Below are 17458 nucleotides of genomic sequence, written 5' to 3' on the forward strand. Positions count from 1 at the left end.
ACAATTCAGAGACTAAATTGTCACTTGACCCAAATTACTGGGTACTGATCATGAATTTTCCATATAAATATCAAAACAACCAAAAAACCAAATTAATGGAAATCAAAGAAATCAACCGGTTAATGTATTGGATGTCTTTTCAAAAACCGATTGTGGATTGTGCCAATTGGGTTTGAAAAATAGTCTCACGGTTGATTCGGTTAACCAAATCGTGTGGCGTGTGCACCCTTACTTAAATCCATAAAACCCCCCCACACCCTGTTGGGTAGCCCATGAAGCGAAAACAAAGATAAATCCATAAAACCCCCCCACCTCCTGTTGTGTAGCCCCATGAGGCTAAAAAAAAGACAAATCCATAAAACCCCCTACCCCCTGTTGTGTAGCCCCATGAAGCGAAAAAAAACATAAATCCATAAAACCCCCTACCCCCTGTTGCGTAGCCCCATGAAGCGAAAAAAAAAGATAAATCCATAAAACCCCCCATCTGTCATTTGAGTTTAATCAATATGAGTTCTATTGTGGAATCCCATAAAAAAATGGATTGTCTGAAAAATCAGGGCTGCATCATAAAAATGGTGATCAATCAATCGGTTGGCATGGGAGGTTGTGATTGTTAGATCTTCCGGTGTCAAACCTTTCCGGTTGCCGGCATCGTAGATAACAAATGTTTCATTTCTACAACTTGTAAGCTGTAACTACTGTTCTTCTTCGAGCATTCCTCTCGTACGGACACATATTGGATCAATCATCAATGTCGAAGGATTCCTCAGCTGATGAACCCAATGTCTCTCGCATGATCTTCCGAGTTGCAATTGTTTCAAGACTTTCTGTTCTAGTCCTAATTGTCTTTTGGAGATATCTTCTGAGCCCTTACGACACCTCCGCCTCCTTAAACCCTAGTTGTCTCTTGGATTCCACCAATCAGTCTTCAGTTGAATCCGTTCTATGGCCAAGGGTTCGAGTGGCGGTTGAGGATAGCATTGTATGGGACAGTGTTTACTTCGTCAGAATCGCGCAATGCGGATACGAGTACGAGCAGACCTATGCATTTTTACCTCTTCTTCCGGTTTGCATCAATGTCTTATCTCGAACTGGTAATGGAAATTCGGTCATTCTAGCTTGTCAAATTTTATTATCCTGGTGTTTTTTTTTGGTCAGGAAAATGTTTTAATGGTTTTATGATATTTTCTCGTCCAGTTTTTGCTCCTTTGGTTCCACTTATTGGGTACAGAGCGGTTTTGGGCTTATCAGGCTACATACTCAATAACGTTGCGTTTCTATTTGCGGCATACTACTTTCATAGGTACTCTCTCTCTCTCTCTCTCTGTCTCTCTCTCTCTCTCTCTCTCTCTCTCTCTCTCTTGTTTGGGAGCTGGACAGTTAATTACTTAATTCATCTTAAGCTAATTAAATCTACTTTGCTAATCAGTTTTCTTTCTAGAGATGAAATGAGCTAGCTGGGCTTACTTGACAGATATGTTGGAAGAGAAATATTCACTACAAATCAAAATTGTATTCAATATCCAACAACAAATACTCTTCTGCAAGGTCCAAAACTGGAGAAAAGTTGGTATTTTGTCATAGGGATCTACTCAGAAACCATGAAATTCAGCAGCGACTAACAACATTGGATAATTGTGTATAGTGTACATTGTGATAATGGTATAGGAGATTAAATGTAGCTGCTATTTTGTTACATAATCCCAATTCTTTAGTAGATTGTTACATAATCCCATCTTGCCTTGGATGGAATTTCCAGAATTTAATAGTTCATTTACCTTAATGGTGCTCCAGTTAATAAAAACTACTTCATTTTGTTATACCTGTGGCTGGGAGATTGATGCTTCTGGTTGGCTGGTGCATTCATGTTTTAATTGGAAATTCTTCTCAAAACTATTTGTTTAATGTGCATTTTTCTCTTCTTTGTCAACCTAAAAAATGAAACAATTATTTCAATTTCATTGTTTCTTTTTTTCCCCTTCTTTTCTCTTGTTTCTCATTTTTGTATTATTTACTTAAATGTTTAATCCCATTTCATGTTTAATTCTAGATGAACAAATTCTAAATCTTATACCTGTGGCTTATGTCTTTGCAGGCTTTCAATTATAATTTTGAAGGACACAAAGGCAGCTTTACACGCTTCCTTTTTGTTCTGCTTCAATCCTGCTTCCATATTCTACTCATCAATGTAATCTTCTAATTCCCATCATTTTAAAGTAAACAGGAACATAATTTTCTCTATTTTGATGAGTAAACTGATTCCCATTTTGTCCTCATGATTTGTCAGATATTCAGAAAGTCTTTATGCCCTATTTTCACTCGGAGGGATATACCACTTATTATCTAGTTCAAATAATATTGCCATGCTGCTGTTTGCTCTCTCTGGTTCTGCAAGGTCAAATGGGGTGCTTAATGCTGGCTATTTCTGCTTTCGGGCTATGCATCAGGCTTATGATGCTATCTTCCAAAGAAAGAATATTATTGTAAGTCTTCAGTTTTTCTTTTTCCTGCATGTTGAGAAATTGGATCACAGTTAAAAGAATGTTCATTGCAATGGATGATATTTAATTGACTGTAAGGCATAGTGTTGCAAGTTGCACAGCATCATCTCTGAAACAAAATGATTTTATCAAGGTTGGGAGTTTCCTTTCCATGGACAAGAAGTCAACAACTTTAGTTTCCTTGAGTTTCCATAAAGACTTGTGAACAAATCAAAATTTTCAATAAGTTGTAGAACATATTCATGAAACTGAACATCCTGGTTTAGTTTCATTTAGAAAAATTGGTTTTATGTTTTTTTAGAATTAACCAACTTTGGCTATTCTTGCTCATTTATCAGCAAGTCATATATCTTCTTAAGCATATATATTCAACAACAGATATTAGTTTCTTATACTTTATTGTTTCAGCTCAACAAAAACTATCCTTCTGGAGTTCATATTTATGTATCTGGGTTTCTCAATTTTGGATAATTTGTATCAAAGACATGTGCAAAATGTGAAGACAAATAATGATATCCTGTACATGTCATAAGTAGGACATTATTACTTAGCTAATATTACAGTACTGACAAAAGAACTTTTTTTTTTTTTTTTGAAATTGAATTTCACTTGGTGACTGGTGAGACATTTAGGGAGAATTTGCAAGAAAACAATAGAAATGTTGTCAAAATAGAAATAGAACTACAGGGATAAGAAAAGTTTTAAAATTGTATCATTTTTCTGACTGGATTAAAAGTATTTGTATTCATTTATTCAAAGTATGGAAAAAGGTCCAAAAAAGATAATGTACACAAACAGCATAAAGACAAATACAAAAGAAGGAAAGAAGATGAAAAGAAAACCCAACAAATTGATTCTTGACCTTGCCTAGCCAAGTACAATACGGGAGCCTACAAGTCGTTGTTACATTATCTCAAATTAGTAAATATATCACCTTCAACACCACTTAGTTTGTAATGTGGATGAATATGAGTATCAAAAGGCTTAACTCCTAAATTACTTTTTTCCTGTAATAAATTCAAACATATTTTCTATGTGATATTTAAATATCTTTCTTGGACTGAGCAACTTCAAATCCTAAGAAATGTTTGGATTTCCTATAACCATGTTATAATCTACGTATACAATCAAAATAGTCAAGGAGTATCATTTCCTCTTTTTAAATTAAGATAGGTGTGCATGTGATTGCTTGAATCCTACTCTCTAAACCATTCCCCAAAACCTGTCAAAACTAGGCTTGAGGAGATTGTTTTAGACCATATTGATTTCTTAGTCTGTACACTTTACCTATTGTTGATTTATAGGTTGGACTAAAGTAACTAGATGAGAAAACAGTAGAGAGAGAGGAAAGTAGGGAGAACAGAAGGTGAAAAGAGGCTATGTTTCAAACAGGGGATATTGGAGAGGAAGGAGGAAGGCTGAGGGTGCAAGAAGGGTAATGGAGGGGAGGAAAAAGAAAAAATGGCTTGGTGGAGGGGTTACAAGGTGTGGAGTGTGAGTTCAGATCTTCCGATGAGCAAAGGGGTTTCTGACTTCTGCTTGAATGGAGTGTTGGTTGCAGAGGCATTGGTTGAGATGGTGGAGCACCAGCGGACTGAAGTTGATGATAGGGAGAGGATTCCAGGTTTAGAGGAAAAAGCTCTTTCTGCCTCTGAGCTTAGAGGGGAGGAGAACAGAGTACCAAGAAGTGACAGTAAGCGGGGAGGAGAATTGTGTAGCCAGAAGAAAGATGTGTGGTAGCTTTGAGGTGGCTAGCTCTTCAACAATGAAAACCTAGAAGTAGTGTGGTATGGATTCCACTGACTGAAAGATTTGTAAAATTGAATTTGAACAGTAGCAATTGGGGAAATCCAGGACTTTCTGGTATTGGAGGCATCTTCAGAAATGAGTTCATTCATGTGGTGGCACTTTTCCAAGGTCCAATTGGTCATGGGGATTCCTTGAGGGCAGAACTAATGGCAGTTGTGGAAGGGGTAATTAAAGCAAAGGAATTGGGGCTTCACAGGTTGATTATAGAAAGAGATCCTCAGCTGGTGATCTATTGGTTACAAGGTAAAGGGATTGGCTTTTGGAAGTATCATGATGAATAATGAAATTTAAATTGCTTTCTAGGGATATGAATGTGAGGTTCTAGTGGACCCAAAGGACAGCTAATAGTATGTATGGATGACAGCTTGGCAAAACAAGGGGTTGGTGGAAATCAATTTTTTGGGCTAAATTTTAAAAGCTTTTGTTCTTGGAGATAAGCCACTTTATTTCCATTTGTATGATTGTATCGTATTCCACTTTAATTAATGAAAGTTTCAATTATTAATAAAAAAAGGAGAGCGGGGGTTCAGTTGTCTCCATTACAGGAAACTATGTGGAAGTTTTTATTGGGAGATTGGCAGAGATTCGGGAAGGAGTTTAGACATTGGCAAGAATGATGTATTAAAAAGGAATAAAACTAAAAGCAAAATTCCTTTGAAGTTTAAACCCAAAAAGGATTAAGGGTTCAAAGAATGGTCAATTGATTCATATGACAAAGATTTTTTCCCAGTTAAAAGAAGGAATTTGCAGAGCAGGCCCTTGCAATAAATTTAAAAGGGTGCACAAGAGGAAGACAGTGAAGGACAAAATAAGAAGTAAAAATGGGGCAGATAAAGGTTCTTTAACGTAATCAAAATCAAGGAGTTTGTTCTAAGGAGTTTGAATAAGTTTATTATAGTCAAGTTATTGAAGAAGAGGTGGGCTAGGGAGCTCTCAGCCTCTCGAGAACAACAAGGAATTTAAGGAAACTACAGCTCAATCCCCAAGGAAAAGAAAGTATAGAACTAAACTTATTGAAAGACAAGGAAGAAAGGGAAGAAGAGGATTCAGATGATTTCAAGAGAGAGAGAGAGAGTTAGCTCAATGACATCATGGTATGATAGTATCAATACATTTAGAAGAAAAACAGCATTTTGAGAAGAAAGGACTGTTTAGAAAGTTGGTAAAATTCAAAAGAAAGTAGCAGAAATCAGAGTTCAAGAGGAGAGAAGAAGAAGAAAAAGGTGGCAGCAACTTGGGTTCAGAGATAGATTTTCGAACATAATCTCCTCTTACTCTCTTAATTCTATTTCATTAAGTTAAACTTTAGTAATTTACAGAGAAGCCCCTAGTTGGGCAGAAAATTAAAAAGACATAACATAAGAAAGAATAAAGCCCGGATTAAGGCCCATTACAGCAAAGAACATAAAAGATAAAAAAGGATAAATAGCTTATGGGCCATTCGGCCCATCTTCTCTACACTCCCCCTCAAGCTGAGCATAGATGTCAATCATGCCAAGCTTGCCAATATCATGCTGAAGTTTAGCCTTGGGAATGCCCTTGGTGAGGAAATCAGCTAACTGTCCTTCAGAAGTGATGAAAGGTAGACACACTTCTCCAGAAGCCACTCTTTCTCGAATGAAGTGTCTGTCAACTTCAATATGCTTAGTTCTGCCATGTTGCACTAGGTTGTGAGCAATGTTGATGGCGGCCTGATTATCACAGTATAACATCATTGGCTTATCATGCTCAATACCCAGTTCCTTCATCAAGGATCTAAGCCACAACAGTTCAGAAACTCCATGAGCCATGGCTCTGTATTCTACTTTGGCTGAAGATCGAGCAACAACTGATTGTTTCTTGCTTCTCCAAGAGTCAATATTACTTGCCACCAACTACAGTACCTAGAGGTAGATCTTTTGTCATCAATGTTTCCGGTCCAGTCAGCAAGAACATACTTTCCCTGTTGCAGAGAGTAAATCAAGAACATACTTTCTCTGAGAGATAAGGATCCCCTCCTTGGATCTAGCAACTTCTATGCCAAGAAAGTATCTGAATTCCCCCAGATCTTTTATCTCAAACTCTGTATGAAGGAAATATTTGAGATCATTAATCCCTGAGACATCATTACCAGTCACAACAATATCATCAACATACACAATCGGGTAAACGACCAAGGATCCTCTCCTCTTCACAAATAGGGTATGATCAGACTGTGTCTGTACATAGCCAAAGCTAACAAGGGCAGCCCTAAACCTTTCAAACCATGCTCTAGGGGACTGTTTGAATCCATAGAGAGATTTCTTCAACCTGCAGACATTTCCTTTCATATCTGTTTCATACATCCCTGGAGGAAGAGACATATAGACCTCCTCAAGTAATTCTCCATTCAGAAATGCATTCTTTACATTCAGTTGATAAAGTGGCCAATCTGAGTGTGCAACCAAAGATAGCATAACTCTCACAGAAGTCATCTTGGCAACAGGGGCAAAGGTCTCCAGATAATCAATCCCATATATCTGTGTATAGCCTTTTGCAACCAGCCTAGCCTTGAACCTTTCAATGGTGCCATCAACATGATATTTGATAGTAAAAACCCACTGACAACCTACTGGATCCTTCCCTTCAGGCAAATCAACCACTTCCCAAGTGCCATTCTTGTGCAGGGCATCAATTTCTGTTCTCATAGCATCCCTCCATTCTGGAATATTAAGAGCTTCTAACACAGACCTGGGAATTGGGTTAGAAGCAACAGAAGAAAAGTAGGCAAAATATGAATGAGAGAGAGCAAACTATAAGAAATGTGTTTGGAAATGCAATGTGCAGTACACTTCATTTTTCCTTTCCTAATAGCAATGGGGATATCAAGGTCTCGGAAGGATGGCTCCAAAGGGGCTGTAACAGTACCTATTGTCTCATCTGTAACTAGAAGTGCATGAGGCTCATGTGTTGTAGGGGAAACAATCTACTCATTTTTTGTTCTCTGCCGTTGGTACAACCTGTGATTAAAAGGAGGGCGAGGAGGTAAATGAGGAGGAATAGGAACATTGGAATGAGAGTGAAGTGACTGATCCTCCCTTGACTCATATGAAGGAGGAAGAGACTCAACAAAAGACTCAACTGGGACAGGAAGAGGAAGAGCAAACACCTGTGACAAATCCTCCCCCTTTGGACAATATCTCTCCATAGAAGAACCATAAGGAAGAAAGCTCATCAAAGGTGACACCCATTGAGACATACCGAGTGCCAGTCTTCGGATCAAAACAATAATAACCCTTTTGTGTGGGGGAATAACCAAGGAAGATACACTTGTGGGTTTTTGGTTCAAATTTATATCTTTGGACACTTGGGACATGTACATAACAAGTGCAGCCAAAGACACGAAGAGGAATAAGAAAAGATCATTGTCCTGATGAAGAAGACTGAAGGGAGACTTAAACCCTAAAACCCTGGATGGCATACAGTTTATAAGGTAGGTAGCAGTGAGAATAGCATCACCCTAAAATTTTGTAGGGACATGTGAGGCAAATAGAATACTTCTTGCAACTTTAACAATATGTCTATTTTTTCTTTCAACAACTTTATTCTGTTATGGGGTCCTAACACAGGAGTTTTGATGATTAACCCCTAAATTAGTGAGATAGCAGGTCAGGTTTTTCTCAAAATATTCTTTTGCATTATCGGATTTGAAAATTTTAATTCTGCTATCAAACTAGATTAGGACAAATTCATGGAATTGCCTCACAAGTTTGGGAACTTCATCACGGGACTTCATAAAAAATATCCAAGTGAACTGAGAAAAGTCATCAATGAACAAGATAAAATATTTGTAGCCACCCATAGAAGGTAACGGTTGGTAAGGCCCCCGCACATTAGAGTGCACAATATTAAAAGGAGAAGAAGATCTTTTATTACTCAGAGGATAACTGTTTCTACAATGTTTTGATAGTTCACAAGACTCATAATGAAGATTGGACAAACTAATTCCCTTAAACAGTTCTGGGAATAAATGACTTAATGCAGAAAAAGAAAGATGACTCAAACGAAAATGACATAACATGACTCGACTAGTGGACTCTGTAGATGTAGACCCAAAAGCAGCTTTTCCAGGTTGTTCATGGCACTGTCTAGGAGTATTCAGCAGATATATTCCATTCACCTCACGGCCACTCCCAATCACCTTTTGAGACTCCAGATCTTGAAAAGCGCAGTAAGAAGGGAAGAAGGTTACACAATAGTTTAATGACTTAGTTAGGCAACTTACATATAACAAGTTTGTATTTAGTCTGGGTACATGAATAGAAGAAGGAAGAACCAAGGAGTTTGTAGCCTTGATGGTTCCCTTGCCGGAGATGGAGGCAAGAGAGCCATCGGCTAGGGTGATTTTGTCACGTACAGGAAGTAAATCATATGAAACAAACAAAGTAGAAAGGCTGGTCATATGATCAGAAGCACCAGAATCAATAATCCAAGGGATCCTATGATTACCTGAAATGGTTGCATGATTGGCAGAAGCCCGTATGCCTGAATGAGCAAATGCAGAAGATGTTGAATTTCCTGGGGGATTGGAAGAAGATGTCACACCCTCTAGGTGACTGATCATCCTCCCAAACTTCTCATATTCTGCCTTCATAGATGCTAACTGTTCACTAGCCGTCATCTCTTTAGTTTGGTATCTGTCACTATCTGGACCAACAACAACATTGGCACTCCCTGCCTTTATATTATCAGACTTCTTTTGAAACTGAAGTGGTAGGAGCTCAGGATGCAATTTCCAACACTTGTCTTTAGTGTGTTTTGGATTTTTACAGTACTCACAAATAATCTCTTTCTTCCCTGTGCTACTTGGAGTCCCTGCAACCCCCTTGGGCTTCATTCCAATATTAGCAAAGTGATCATTTAGACCAGCCCCTTGGACCTGGACAAGTCTTCTGCTTTCTTCACTACTTACCAAGGCATATGCTTGAGACAGTGAAACACTATCCTTGGATAAAATATTTTGCTCTGTAATGTCGTACTCTGGATTTAGCCCTGTCAAGAACTCAAACACCCTTTTTCTCTCAACCAGTTTTCTATAGGTCTCAGCATCCTTAGTGGTGTCCCAGGCTATAGCTTCTATCAAATCTATTTCTTGCCATAAAGACTTAAGTGTTGAGAAGTATACAACTAATGGTTTCTCCCACTGTCTTAAATTCTTCACATCACTTCTCAACTTGTAAACCCTAGCCACATTTAATTTTTGGGAATATGTTTTAGCAACACTATCCCAAATTTCCTTTGCTGAATTCATCCACATATAGTGCTAATTAATTTGTGGTTGCATTGAGTTCATAAGCCATCCAATAACAATATAATTTTCTTGCATCCACTTTTCATATGATGGATCATCTTCCGGAGGAGTCTTTTTGCTCTCGGAGATAAAACCCCATTTGCCTTTACTACAAATATGAATTTTTACTGATTGTGACCAAGCCAGATAATTAGTTTCATCCAACTTGACTGTGGTCACAGCCAGTAGAGAGTCTACAGAGGCTCCCGGAACCTGTTTGGATTCAGCAACATGCTTGTTTTCAAAGTCTGAGGAGTTCATCTTCTTAAATACCTAAAAAATGACTTCAAACAACTTCGAATAACAACAAATGAAGACAGAACAAAAACTGTGTTGTGAGCCAACCTCTATGCAGTTGTACTAGTAAATTGCGTCACACCCGGAAGATAGGAGAAACAGAGAAAACTCAGCCGCTCCTTGTAGACTTCACAGAACACCAATCCACTTGATTCGATCTTCAAGAAGAAGAATGAGAAGGCCTTCAGTCACTGAGCGCCCAGGTCAAACTCCCAGTGGGGCCTGCAATCAGATTTCTCCAAAAAATTTGGGTTTCGGGCAACACACTTGAATCTGTCAAGAGGACAACAAAACCAGTCCCCTTCTCTCCAGAAACCATTAACAACTGGGCTGAAATAGGTTTCTTTAACTATTCATACGATTCAGTTGAAAAATAAGTTGAAAAAAAGGGAAAAACGAGCCTGCTCTGATACCAAGAAGAAAAACAGCCTTTTGAGAAGAAATGACTGTTTAGAAAGTTGCAAAAATTCAAAAGAAAGTAGAATAAATCAGAAAATAATCTCCTCTTACTCCCTTAGTTCTATTTCATCAAGTTAAACTTTAGTAATTTACAAAGCCCCTAATTGAGCAGAAAATTAAAAAGACATAACATAAGAAAATATAAAGTCCAGATTAAGGCCCATTACAGCAAAGAACATAAAAGATAAAAAAGGATAAACAGCCTATGGGCCATTGGGCCCATCTTCTCTACACATTCTTACTTCACTCCTGGGCCTGGGTTACATGTGTCATTCTTTTCTGATTCCTGTTTTTTGGTGTTAGTGAAGATCCACCTTGTATTTTTTTTTGTCCTTCCTCCATTCTGTTTTTGGGTGACAGGAAGCTTTTTACTAATGAAATCTCTATTTTGTTATTTATAAAATAAAAAATAAAAAATCTGCATAGCCTGATTATGCATAGTCTTCTGTGTATGAATTGGCCCACCATCATTAGATTTCCAAGTTTTCTATCGAATAGAGGACTGACTCACTATGCATCTACCCTAGTTAATCCTCAATTTTGCTAATCTATCAGTATGCATTTAGCTTCCCAGTAATTCTTCTGAAAAAAGTGATAAGGCTGCACAATAGATGATCAATAAAGGGGTGGTCGAAATATGTCTAATCTCATTGAGCATTGATGATAGCCTCGTGGCTGAGTTAATTCTCTTGAGTCTTACCCCATCTAATACCATTATATTCCTTCCTTTATCATTAATGAATATGGCTTCCTTGGAATGGCAATCTAGGACCATAAAGTAGAGGTATCACCTTTGCTTTAGTAAAATTAACCTCTCAGATGAGGTTATTTTTACAACTCAATGCCTGATCATGCATTTTAATCTACTTCCCAATCTTGAATCTCCTTTGCATAGCAGTTAATCTACCCCACAGGAGGATTCTGCTCCAAGCTCAGCACTCTTCAGAAGAAATCCCATAAGTCATAAATCCTTAAGGAAAGAACATTATGAGAATATATAGTAAATCTGTTATTAATAAAAAAAAATATATTGTAAATCAACTCACTATTTATCAGCAAATTGTGTTATGATGCTCTTTATAATTTCAGCAGTGCCTAGTTGAAATTTCTATTAATAGGTACAACGTGTTATGATGATCTTTTTCTTTTCTTTTGAAACATCAATTTTGGCATGACAAGAAGCTACACTATTTCAATGTTAAGATGTCAGCTTTCTAAAAACTTGTCACACCTGCAATTGGTACAACTTACCAAGATTTATTTCTTTGATATAAGAGAAAGCATAATAGGAAAGTATTAAAGCATTTATTGTATACAAACTTCGAGTGATAAAGATGTATTGTTAACATACTAGTGTAAATTATGTAGTTTTATAACTCATTTTTTCATGCTCTATTTCCTGGTCAGCATGAGGGAAGATGTCCAATTCATGCCATTTTTTTTTCCTTTTTTCCAGTTGGCAGCGGAGGTCCTTATTGTTGGAGCTGTGAGATCTCTTTGCGTTTTTGCTCCATTTATTGCTTTTCAAGTGTATGGATATTTTAATATTTGTCATGGCCATTTGCCAGATGAAATGGAGCCTTGGTGCAAAAAAAGATTGCCTCTTCTGTATGATTATATACAAAGCCATTATTGGTATGCTATTTCTAAATAATGAATTAACTTTTCTGTTTTTGATCATAACTGATTGTGGCTTCATTAGAAATAATGAAGATTTGAAGCACAATGCACATGGAGGTCTTTCATCTTTTAAAAAGTGATCTGTGTGCTATTGCCTTTTCTTTAATAAGGAACAATTGATTACCTTATACTAGAGCTTTATTCAAATACATATAAAGTGGTTGTTAGATTTTATGCTATTGTTGATGAGTAATTTCTTGTCAGTTATACTCCATATAAATGATATTGGGAAAGAGGTCCTACATATAATTAACTTTGTTGTTAGTTTAAGTGGTTTTTTCAACTGCAAAGTTCATGATATGATTTTTTGAAACACTTGTCTTTGTCCTTTAGTTTAAGCATATGATGGTGATACTTTTGTGTTCTGAGACTTTTCTATGTAAAACACTGGTCTTACATATTTAGATGCTCAAGGAGATCCTAATTTGCTATTTAAATCTCCTGCTTTCAACTATTATTTGTATGTGCGGTTAGACTCAATAATTGAGGCTTATTTTGTAGGAACTGTTGGTGTGAAAATTTAATAAATTCTCATGCAACATAATTCACTCAATCAAGTGATTGAGTTTTTATTATTTTGGGTAAGGCCCATTTAGGGAATCATACGGATTGTTCCCCTTAATTACATCCCCACAATATAGTAGAGAACACCTTTTGATTCTGACTTGGAGAAATGAGCGCATAGAACAAAAGAAAAGAACAATAGGATACTTAAAAAAGAACTTTTCATTTGCTTTTCTTTTACATCAGGTGTACAAGAATGAGAAGAAAGAAAAAGAAAATACAATTGAGAAACTATACAGCAATACATTTCTCTTTTCTTTAATACAAAGAAAATTTCCTTCATACAAAAAGGGAACCGTAGTCAATCAAATTGAATATTTGATTGTAGACGATTTTCATCCCTCCACTCTTCATTTTCATTTGAAGGGAACCATAATCAGCCTTTGAGATTTAGACTGTAGATGGTTTACTCCCTAACTTTGTCTTGAAAGAGGGACCATAATCAACCAAGTAGAGGCACCTGGTTGTAGATGGTTCATTCCCCCCTAGTCTTCATTTTCATTTGAAGGGAACCATAATCAGTCTTCGAGAATTAGACTGTAGATAGTTTAATCCCTAACTTTGTCTTGAAAGAGGGACATAATCAACCAAGTAAAGGCACCTGGTTGTAGATGGTTTGTTTCCCTCTTTTTCCTTTCTCAAAAGTAATAACAGAAGAGAGAGAAAGGAGGACTTCTCTTTTCTTCTCTCCTTGTCTTTGCTTTTCTTAATAATCTCTTGTGAAATTTTTCTCCAAAGAGTCTCTCTGTGTGTCTATGTTTCTAGCTTCCCCTTAAGGAGCTTAAATAGGGAGTGGGGTGGTTATGTAACTATCCCCTCCTCCTAGGTGAAGGACACCTGTCCCTCCCACTTAAAGATAGAGAACTCCCCACTTAAAGAGAGAGAACTCCCCACTTAAGAGGGGGAACTCCCATACGGGATACTTTTTTATAATTTTAATGATTTGTCTAGTAGACTAGCTAGCCCACTTATTACAAATTATTTGAATAAAAAAAATGACTTCAATACTGTCCTACCCATATTTTCTGTGAAGCACCTATTAATTATATCTCTTTACTACAAATTTACTTTGTTTTACATGTCTAAATGTCATCTTTGGTCATTCTCATAACTGAGATGCTTTTTCAAATTTCTCTAACTTAGAATGCTTGCTTCCTTTGTTTCAGGGGAGTAGGTTTCTTGAGATACTTCCAGTTGAAACAGTTGCCAAATTTTCTTCTTGCATCTCCAATACTATCTCTGGCACTTCATTCAATTTTACATTACACAAAATCACGTCCTGATATTGTTTTCTCATTGGGTTTCCAAGCTCCTTATGAGGAAAAGCATGCCGCTGCTGTGCTCTATTGTCTGAAGACAGGCCAAAGGCAAAAAGAGTCTCAAATTTCCAACAATATATCTTCTAAATTCCTTCTAGGTATTAGTTATGAGCACACTTCACATTTCAACACCAGCAATGTATTTTTATAATATATAGATGGGGTGTATGAGGAGGAGCATGTATGTATTGGTTTAGTGAATTCGTTTTTCTGACTTTTTTCAGATCTTTTACCCATATCTTAATATAAGCAAAACAAAATAAGTTTGATATAACAAGTGTACTGTAATTAGCTGCTAAGACCTGAAGCCTTGAAAATAAATCAAACATCATAATATTAGGCCACATAATGGTTAATTAGAAAAATAGCAAGGGGAAGACCAAAGAAGATGTAGGCTGAAGTGGCAAGAAAAGATGTAATTGCTATTTGACAGAAAACATGGTTAATGATAGAGCAACGTGGCAGGAAAGGATTTATGTAACCAATTGCAAATAGTTGGGATTAAGGCTAAGTCAAGTTGTATAAAAAATATATATATTTTTTGATAATTGCAAGTTGTATCAAAATATTATATAGCTAACTAAGCCAAAATAATGAATTACATATAGACACAGAAAAAGTATAGAGACAACACACCTAAGTAAGACATTTAAGCTATTCAATTATGAGATAAATATTATCAAAAGGGAATAACATTCAATATGGAGCCCTTACATGAGGAAGCACTTTCAACTGGAGGGATTGGTTTGAGATTAAGACTTCTGCCAAGCCAACACAACCATATGAGGTGGGATATGGATGTTACTTATATATTCAGATCTTATAAGGTCCACCTAATTTGAGGGGTTTGTTGTTCAATCAGAATCCTGTTAAAAAGAAAGGGAAAAAATATTTAAGGATACCTGTCAAGTCCTTGAAACTCAACTTTTTGGTCTAATGAATCCAATACCTGATATGTATATCAGATTCTAAAACTTGTACTGCATGTGCATTTATGGTAATAGTTACAATTTATAAGGGAATATTTTTATTTTCTATGTTCTGCATAAAAAGTACAGGTTGTTTTGCATGTTATATGTTGCTGAACTTATTAAGCTAAGAAAACTTATAACCCAATGATCATTAAAAAAATTGTTGTAACCCTTTGCCTATTTCAGGCTTCAGCTATTTTATGTTGCTGTGTGTGATCCATTAGTTTCCTCTTTTTTTTTTTTTGGGGGGGGGGGATAGGATCCATTTCCCTCTTCCATATTTATTGGAATTCTTAGTCAACATTCTAAAGCTTCTATTTGCATTTCTAACAGAGGATCACACAATTAGACGGAGAAAACAGAAGAGTAAAGAAGAGACTCGTGATTCCTTTGGTAACCTCATTCCATCAGGCAATGGAGCATATGTTACAGTAAAGACTGGATGCACATCTATCTTGGTTCTTCCTTTTATATTACACCTGGGATTCATGGCAGCAACAGCATTTTTTGTTATGCATGTACAGGTAAAGCTTTATCCTTTTCCCTTATTATTTGAACATTATATCTTTAGAACAATGTCTACAAAACTTGATTGGGACAAACCAAAAGTGGTGCTGATTCAGTGAAATCCCATTCAACTTCTGATCTGATCTCAGTTCCCCAGGGAAGGAAAAAATCATTTAAAACTGAACAGCTGTTGAACCAAGGAAAAATTTTCTTGGTTAAACCATCCTGTTTGACAACTATATTTGGTTGTAGTGTAGTTACGTTCAGATTCCAGAAAAGACTGAACCAAATTAGGATCAATGTTCAACTGATATGATTATCTGCTCAGTCCAATTTTTATCATTGTTTTTCAATGCATTTTATAAGATAAGTTAAGAAAACAGGTTATTTGAAAGGGGCTTCTTAGCCATCACTCTTAAGTCTATATTATCAAAGCTTTCTATTTTTCAAAGTGAACTTATCCTTATCCTTCCCAATAACATCTGATTATTTTGGGTACTGTTCTGTGGTTTTTTAAGGGAAAACTGGCTTGAAGAATTTCAAAATTCTGTTAGAAATGAACATATTCTTAAGTGTTGCCATGAAACCTCTAAATTGGAATTGGTACAGTTTCAACATAACTCATAAAGGAAAAATACTATCAAGTTTTGAGGTATCTTCTTCCAAACCCAAATTGAGGACCCTCTTAGGTGCATCTGGAAGCAAAACTGACACTATTTCTATCATCTTTGGGGGGATTGTGTGTTTGAAATTTGGACTATGCCAACCATATCTGAAACTCGTGCTGCTTATAAAATAGGTGTAATATGGAAATTTTGAAAATTTAGGATGGAGTTTTCCATCTTATCAATTATCATCTCGATGTTAAGTTCGTACCACTCAAATATTGAAGCCATACTAGGTTGGTTGAAACCTGTAAAAGATATTTTACAAGACTAAATACATTGTCAGTTCATTGATAGTTAGCATGCATCTTTTTTCAGTTCTATTACATTTTCTGACCATATTATTTTGACAGGTTGCAATTCGTTTCCTGTCTGCAAACCCTCCTCTCTACTGGTTTGCCTCACAATTAATGGTTTCTCCTGGCATTAGTAAGAGATGGGGTTACTTGATTTGGGCATACTCTGCAGCTTACATCCTACTTGGCAGTTTGCTATTTTCAAACTTCTATCCTTTCACATAAGAAATTTCAGTACTCTTTGTTAGCTGCCAATATTCAGCTGTTGCTATGTTCCCCATGGGTTGGTATTATCATGGATTACATGGGGACTGGCTCCAAGTTATCAATTGTTTTACTGGTAAAATGCTTATCGGTGTCACTTGCCTGACAATCAATTCAGCATGCGCAGTATACTTATTACCAGGTTGTATAACTTCTCTCGCCTCTGCCTTTGTTATGGCTATTTGAAAGAATCTCAATATTCTTTTGATATGGTGAATGGTTACATCGTCGAATCACAGCTTACCATTCATCATCCACTGTACAATTGGCCATAAATTTCCAAAATCCAAATGCCACCAAATCCAGACTTGAAAAGCAAGTTAGTTTTTGTTTCCTCTATCAAGATTTCTAGGTTTGCAATTGTTGATTCAATGTCAAGTTTGCATGCCTAGGCATTATTAATTTGATTTGCTGCAATGGCATATAAAATATGAGCTTCATTCAGTCAATGTTTGGATCAAATTATTCTGACAATGAAGGGCATTATGAGATTACGGGTCTACATGTTATTCCACCTTCTACTCTGCATGATTGATTGTTTTAAAATCACTCTTGCACACCAGAAGAGACTTACACTTAGCTTCATATTTGCTTTCTGAGAGAGCAGTTATTGTGAGCAATTTTCCAACCCCATTGCCATTTGTTTGCTGTTCGAATTTGATCAAACTCATAATGAAGGGCATTATGGCATTCACCATTAAAATCTTCATAGCAGTTATTGTGAGCAATTTCCAACCCCATTGCCATTTGTTTGCTGTTCGAATTTGATCAACCTCAAAAACTATTTCTGAAGATCAGATCACTGGATTTTCTGTGGT

The 17458-nt window shown here is 36.6% G+C and overlaps 1 protein-coding gene across 2 annotated transcripts; it reads left to right on the forward strand.

The window, feature by feature from the left end:
* Nucleotides 1-327: 327 nt before the first annotated feature.
* Nucleotides 328-17142, forward strand: LOC148861911 (transferases, transferring hexosyl groups). 2 transcript variants are annotated; one of them, XM_088941697.1, is made up of 8 exons: nt 328-1094; nt 1198-1303; nt 2096-2188; nt 2288-2483; nt 11831-12009; nt 13785-14035; nt 15242-15432; nt 16434-17142. In XM_088941697.1, exons 1-8 carry the CDS (start codon nt 752-754, stop codon nt 16599-16601), a joined length of 1527 nt encoding a protein of 508 aa, XP_088797823.1. In that variant the 5' UTR covers nt 328-751; the 3' UTR covers nt 16602-17142. The 2 variants fall into 2 exon arrangements, with proteins under 2 accessions (XP_088797823.1, XP_088797824.1); XM_088941698.1 differs by lacking the exon at nt 13785-14035 and having other exon boundaries at nt 370-1094; nt 11831-11860; nt 11943-12009.
* Nucleotides 17143-17458: the final 316 nt, after the last annotated feature.

Source organism: Nelumbo lutea, chromosome 4 (genome assembly GCF_056320005.1).
Source record: "Nelumbo lutea isolate HS-2025 chromosome 4, American lotus-T2T, whole genome shotgun sequence".
NCBI lineage: Eukaryota > Viridiplantae > Streptophyta > Magnoliopsida > Proteales > Nelumbonaceae > Nelumbo > Nelumbo lutea.

Coding starts and splice junctions, on each gene's coding strand:
- LOC148861911 (XM_088941697.1), top strand. CDS start 752: ATGTCGAAGGATTCCTCAGCTGATGAACCCAATGTCTCTCGCATGATC. Junction 2,484..11,830: donor TCCAAAGAAAGAATATTATT/GTAAGTCTTCAG, acceptor CCTTTTTTCCAG/TTGGCAGCGGAGGTCCTTAT. Junction 12,010..13,784: donor TATATACAAAGCCATTATTG/GTATGCTATTTC, acceptor CCTTTGTTTCAG/GGGAGTAGGTTTCTTGAGAT.